Below are 6,313 nucleotides of genomic sequence, written 5' to 3'. Positions count from 1 at the left end.
ATATATATATATATATATATATATATATATATATATATATATATATATATATATATATATATATATTCTGATAAAACACTGTATCTCTCACACAAAAACTTCATTCTAATACATTCTGGTTTTGTAGCAAGCCCTGGTTATACGTGATGGAGAAAAAAAGTGTATCAATGCAGAGGAGGTAGTCGCTGGTGATCTTGTGGAGGTCAAAGGTGGAGACAGAATCCCAGCTGATCTCCGTATCGTCTCTGCGCATGGATGCAAGGTAAGACTTAAAGCGCAAAAGAATGGCAGAGGTAACATACTCCCACTTCTGAAAAGTTATGTTGCATTTTGAATGTTGGTCACCAGAATGGGATGCGGGTATTCCGGTGTCCCCATCAAACAGGCTTCTTAAGTAGTGTAATTTCTTTGGTCAACAAGTCAACCAATGTTTTGTTGGTGAACAAGTTGTATATGCTAAACCTGCTCCTGGAGGGCCAGTGTCCTACAGAGTTTAGCTCAAATTTTAGATTGAAGGGTATTGAACACCCCAGAGCTAGACCAACACCAAACTGGTACTAACCAGCAATCCTGGACCAATCTTCCTTTCCAGGTGGACAACTCTTCCCTCACTGGTGAATCTGAGCCCCAGACTCGTTCTCCTGACTTCTCCAATGAAAATCCCCTGGAAACCAGAAACATTGCCTTCTTCTCTACTAACTGTGTTGAAGGTACACAGATAAAACAAATTAGGTTTGTTGGATAAAAAATGTCAGAATTTCGTAATTGAAATTTCATTTTTCAATAGGTACTGCCAGAGGGATTGTCATTAACACCGGTGACCGTACTGTCATGGGTCGTATCGCCACTCTTGCCTCCAGTCTGGAAGGTGGACAAACACCAATTGCTAAAGAGATCGAGCACTTCATCCACATCATCACTGGTGTAGCTGTCTTCCTGGGTGTCTCCTTCTTCATTCTTTCCCTGATTCTCGGATATGGGTGGTTGGAAGCTGTCATCTTCCTTATTGGTATCATTGTCGCTAATGTGCCTGAAGGTCTCCTTGCCACTGTAACTGTGAGTCAGAATTCAATGTACACTACTAGAGCCAAAGTACACTTCACTTGAGCCAAGAATTATTACTTAACTTGTAACTTCATGTAGGTGTGTCTGACTCTGACCGCCAAACGTATGGCAAAGAAGAACTGCCTGGTAAAGAATCTTGAAGCAGTGGAGACTCTTGGCTCGACCTCCACCATCTGCTCTGACAAGACTGGAACTTTGACCCAGAACCGAATGACTGTCGCTCACATGTGGTTTGACAACCAAATTCACGAAGCAGACACCACAGAGAACCAGAGTGGAGCCTCATTCGATAGGAGCTCGGCTACTTGGTCTGCTCTTGCACGTATCGCTGGCCTTTGCAATCGTGCTGTCTTCCTTGCTGATCAAAACCATGTGCCAATCCTTAAGGTGTGCTTGAGCTTCTCAATATTTAGTACTTTAAAATATTTAAATAAATATGTAGATGATTTAACTTTAGACTTGTAAAAGTCCATCAGTAAATATATGTCGGTCAAGACACTATCAGTAAAGAAAAGAAATCAATCTTTTGCAGCGAGACACAGCTGGTGATGCCTCAGAGTCTGCCCTGCTGAAGTGTATTGAGCTGTGCTGTGGTTCAGTCATTGAAATGAGAGAGAAGTACCCAAAGATTGCTGAGATCCCTTTCAACTCCACCAACAAGTATCAGGTATTTTTGTTTAATTATTCTTTGGAGATTTACAGATTTGACTGTCCTTCCTAACATCCTCTAATATGCCTTTTCTAGCTCTCAATCCACAAGAATCCCAATTCTTCAGAGTCTAAGCACCTGCTGGTGATGAAGGGAGCCCCTGAGAGAATCTTGGATCGATGCTCTACTATTGTGATTCAAGGAAAAGAGCAGCCTTTGGATGATGAAATGAAAGATGCTTTCCAAAATGCTTATGTAGAACTCGGAGGTCTCGGAGAAAGAGTGCTGGGTAAAGCCATCTTGTGAAGTTCACCTTGTGGAGTTTTTCAGTTAAAACTATGACTATGTATACTAATGATTGTGTTCTTTCTCAAAGGTTTCTGTCACTTTAGCCTCCCTGATGACCAATTTCCTGAGGGTTTTGCATTTGATACAGACGAAGTGAACTTCCCAACTGAGAACCTGTGTTTTGTTGGCCTAATATCCATGATTGATCCTCCTCGTGCAGCTGTACCAGATGCTGTGGGCAAGTGCAGGAGTGCAGGAATCAAGGTGTTGTTTCACCTTGATTCAAGACTGATGGCTTGATTATATTATACCTTTATTGAATTAAATGAATCATATGATCAAGCATCTATGTCTTCTATCACAGGTTACTTGTGACCATCCAATTACAGCTAAGACTATTTGTAATGGGTCTTGAATCAAGAAGTTGTTCTTGGTTCAAGATCCATTGTTTGAATATGTCACACCTTTGCTGCAGCATATTACATTTTGTTCATACTTGTTGCATGTACAGTCAGTTAATCAAATTATAATTCAGAATCTTCAATTACAGGTTATCATGGTTACTGGAGACCATCCAATTACAGCTAAGGCTATTGCAAAGGGTGTTGGCATCATCTCTGAAGGCAATGAGACTGTGGAAGACATTGCTGCTCGTTTAAACATCCCTGTTGATGAGGTCAATCCAAGGTATCCATCTCAAACAAAACATTTATTCACCAAGTTTTTAATTTGCTCTAGAAATCTGTTAATGCAATGTGTACCTCTAGAGATGCTAAGGCCTGTGTGGTCCATGGTGGAGAACTGAAGAATATGAGGGAAGAAAAGCTGGATGATCTCCTGAAACACCATACAGAAATTGTGTTTGCCAGAACTTCTCCACAACAAAAGCTGATCATTGTAGAAGGTTGTCAGCGACAGGTAATGTCAGGGAGTTGTCTGTCCAATCCTATTTGATACTAGGAAATTTTACCCAGAAGGAACAATTTTAATGCATTTTATTTATCTTATCAGGGTGCCATTGTGGCCGTAACCGGTGATGGTGTCAATGATTCTCCTGCTCTGAAGAAGGCTGACATTGGTGTGGCTATGGGTATCGCTGGATCTGACGTATCCAAACAGGCTGCTGACATGATTCTTCTGGACGACAACTTTGCCTCAATTGTCACTGGAGTAGAAGAAGGTGAGACATTTTATTGAGAACTTAACTGACTGAAGAATTAGGAAGGTAACTTATGATGCTTAATTCTCATATCTATCTTCAACTTTAGGACGTCTGATCTTTGACAACTTGAAAAAGTCCATTGCCTACACACTGACCAGCAACATCCCTGAGATCTCACCCTTCCTCTTGTTCATCATTGCTAATATTCCTCTACCTTTGGGCACCGTCACCATTCTCTGCATTGACCTGGGCACTGACATGGTAGGTGAAAGGACACAGTATGTGAATCAGGAGCCAAGCACTGAAGGGATGTAGACATATATTGTATAGATTAGTTTTTTCTTCTGATTCATCGGATCTTGGTTTCCACCATCATTAATGTGTTGAAAGCAAGCTAAGGTACTGATGATCCACAGCTTTGGTACAGATAATCTTGAGACCATGCCAGTGAATAGCATCCCAAGCACAAAGTTTGGCCTTGTCTTGGCAATGATAGAATGCATAAAATGAAACTTTGTAATTGTAATTGCAGCTATTGTGTAAGTTTGTATTTAGTGCCACCTACTGGTCAGAAAAAAAAACACTTTGAATAATTTAGTGTAAAGCTATGATTTCTTTCATCACATACGACTCTTCACATACAGTGATGTCTGCTCCTTCAGTGTTAGCCATACTGGCTGTTGACCTTTTTTTTTTCTTTTTTTTTTTAAAGGGGTCATATGATGCGATTTCAAGTTTTCCTTTCTCTTTGGAGTGTTACAAGCTGTTCGTGCATAGATAAGATCCCTAAAGTTGCAAAGACTAAAGTATCAAACCCAAAGAATGTGTTTCAGAAAGGCGGGGCATAGAGGAGAAACAATAATGTACAGTATGTGGGAAATAATGTGTTTTTTTAACCTTAAACCGCATAAAAACATTGCATTACACCAAATACACAAAATAATGTTCTTTTTAGCAACGTCATATGACCCCTTTAATTTTGAAAACAGCAAACAGTTCATGTAGCAATGCTTTTATCTTTAGTGGGTGACCTCTGATCCATGTGCTGAGCCTTAATTTTGTGAGAGCTCCCCCAAATGGTCACAAATTTAAAGAAATGGTTTTGATTTGTTGTTTAATGTTTCCACAGGTTCCTGCTATCTCATTGGCCTACGAAACTGCTGAAAGTGACATCATGAAGAGACAACCCAGAAATGCTAAAACAGATAAACTGGTGAATGAGAGGCTCATCAGTATGGCCTACGGTCAAATTGGTAAGAGCATGGTTACTCTAAACAGACGTTCTTTACTGTTAGCGCTATGTTCATTCTTTGACCTGGTTTTGAACAAGTAGGCCTACTCTACTGTGATATTTTACTCTTAGCATAGTATTTAATTTAATTATTATTAAAGTTCAACATACTGCAGCAGCAGGCTAGCTGCAAAAGCATCTGTGTTACATATATTGTGTTTTATTTAATTTGGGATCCATTCTTGTTAACTGCTATACTTTGAAATACTAAATCGTCTGCATATACAAATCTGCCAGCAAGCATGCCGACCAGGAATATCTTTAGTCAGTGCATTAATATAATCAACAAAATTTCATAATTGCTATTGCAGCCATGCCCTTAGTTCGCCTGAGAAGTAAAAACAGTGCTACCTACGGTTTTTAATTATAAAGAAACTCTATTAATTAAAATGGAACACTGAAATGTAAAATATAAATGCTGTATATTACATAAATACATACAAATAAAACAAACACTTAATTATAGGTGATACACAATTATTTTAACCTATTGACAGACCCTCTAAACTTAAATTTTAATGTCATCATACTTATTTTTAGGTATGATGCAAGCAGTTGCAGGGTTCTTTACCTACTTTGTAATTCTTGCCGAGAACGGATTCCTGCCCTCCGATTTAATAGGAATTCGAGTCAACTGGGACGATAAGTATCTCAATGATTTGGAAGATAGCTATGGCCAGCAATGGGTAGGTGTCACAACTGTATAAACCAAAAAACTTTTATAATACAACAAATGTGAAGTATCGGTCATGTAAACATTGCTCTTCTGTTTACTCTTCCAGACATATGAGCACAGAAAGATTGTGGAGTTCACATGCCACACAGCATTCTTCGCCAGTATTGTGATTGTGCAGTGGGCCGATCTGATCATCTGCAAGACCAGGAGGAATTCCATCGTACAGCAGGGAATGAGGTATGTAAACAAAGTGTCCAGCCATTAAATTGTGCAATGTGTGTTATACAGCGCTGTTTTTAAAAGCATTGTCACCACTTATCTTTCAAAGGAACAAAATCCTCATCTTTGGTCTGTTTGAGGAAACTGCTCTGGCAGCTTTCTTGTCCTACTGCCCAGGCATGGACATTGCTTTGAGAATGTATCCTCTCAAGTAGGTGGACATAACTAGTCTTTTACACACAAGAAATGGGAATATTTCATTTTTATTCTACACTCTACACAGTTTAAAAATAAAGGTGCTTCACGATGCCATAGAAGAACCTTTTTGGTCTAAATGGTTCCATAAAGAACCTTTAACATCTGAAGAACCTTTCTGTTTCACAAAAGCTTCTTTGTGGTGAAAGAAGGTTCTTCAGATTATAAAAAGGTAAGAAAGAGATGGTTCTTTAAAGAACCTTTGACTGAATGGTTCTTTGTGGAACCAAAACTGGTTCTTTTATGGCATCGCTTGAAGAACCTTTTGAAGCACCTTTATTTTTAAGAGTGTAGCTGACCTTGAAATGTCTATTGAACATTGGTATTATGTTTTAGACCATGTTGGTGGTTCTGTGCCTTCCCATACTCGCTGCTCATCTTTGTCTATGATGAAATTAGAAGATACATCCTTAGGCGGAGCCCAGGAGGTAATAACAGATATAACTAACAGATGTTGGTAGTCTTTGACATTGATATCATCTATGTTTGTTTTCATTTTAAAGCTAAAGTATCTGTTTCCCAAGAGGAAACCTGGGTTTTGAATGGGGTCTACGATAGCGATAACTTTCATAACAGTATTTTGTTATTTCACATGTGAATGAACTAGCTCTAATATCTATGCTGTTTTGTTTCAGGCTGGGTGGAAAAAGAAACATACTACTGAAACACGAAGACTTTCTGTTGCAAACATATGCGAGAAGACGTGCA

General features: G+C 39.0%; 1 protein-coding gene across 1 annotated transcript in view; it reads left to right on the top strand.

Annotated features, from left to right (window-relative positions):
* Window positions 1–6,313, top strand: part of LOC107555265 (sodium/potassium-transporting ATPase subunit alpha-1) — an 11,931-nt gene extending 5,618 nt beyond the window's left edge. The window contains exons 6-22 of the mRNA XM_016238008.1: window positions 128–262; window positions 593–710; window positions 788–1,056; window positions 1,144–1,452; window positions 1,598–1,732; window positions 1,811–2,003; window positions 2,091–2,266; window positions 2,553–2,689; window positions 2,770–2,920; window positions 3,014–3,182; window positions 3,271–3,425; window positions 4,294–4,417; window positions 4,996–5,141; window positions 5,238–5,368; window positions 5,460–5,561; window positions 5,942–6,033; window positions 6,241–6,313. Coding sequence (XP_016093494.1) covers window positions 128–262; window positions 593–710; window positions 788–1,056; window positions 1,144–1,452; window positions 1,598–1,732; window positions 1,811–2,003; window positions 2,091–2,266; window positions 2,553–2,689; window positions 2,770–2,920; window positions 3,014–3,182; window positions 3,271–3,425; window positions 4,294–4,417; window positions 4,996–5,141; window positions 5,238–5,368; window positions 5,460–5,561; window positions 5,942–6,033; window positions 6,241–6,269 — 2,571 coding nt within the window. The 3' untranslated portion in view covers window positions 6,270–6,313. The remainder of the gene's footprint in view (window positions 1–127; window positions 263–592; window positions 711–787; window positions 1,057–1,143; window positions 1,453–1,597; window positions 1,733–1,810; window positions 2,004–2,090; window positions 2,267–2,552; window positions 2,690–2,769; window positions 2,921–3,013; window positions 3,183–3,270; window positions 3,426–4,293; window positions 4,418–4,995; window positions 5,142–5,237; window positions 5,369–5,459; window positions 5,562–5,941; window positions 6,034–6,240) is intronic.

The sequence above is a fragment of the Sinocyclocheilus grahami genome, unplaced genomic scaffold, assembly GCF_001515645.1.
Source record: "Sinocyclocheilus grahami isolate Dianchi unplaced genomic scaffold, SAMN03320097.WGS_v1.1 scaffold528.1, whole genome shotgun sequence".
NCBI lineage: Eukaryota > Metazoa > Chordata > Actinopteri > Cypriniformes > Cyprinidae > Sinocyclocheilus > Sinocyclocheilus grahami.
The sequence above is the reverse complement of the archived record's forward strand: the minus strand, read 5'-3'. Positions and strand labels throughout refer to the sequence as shown.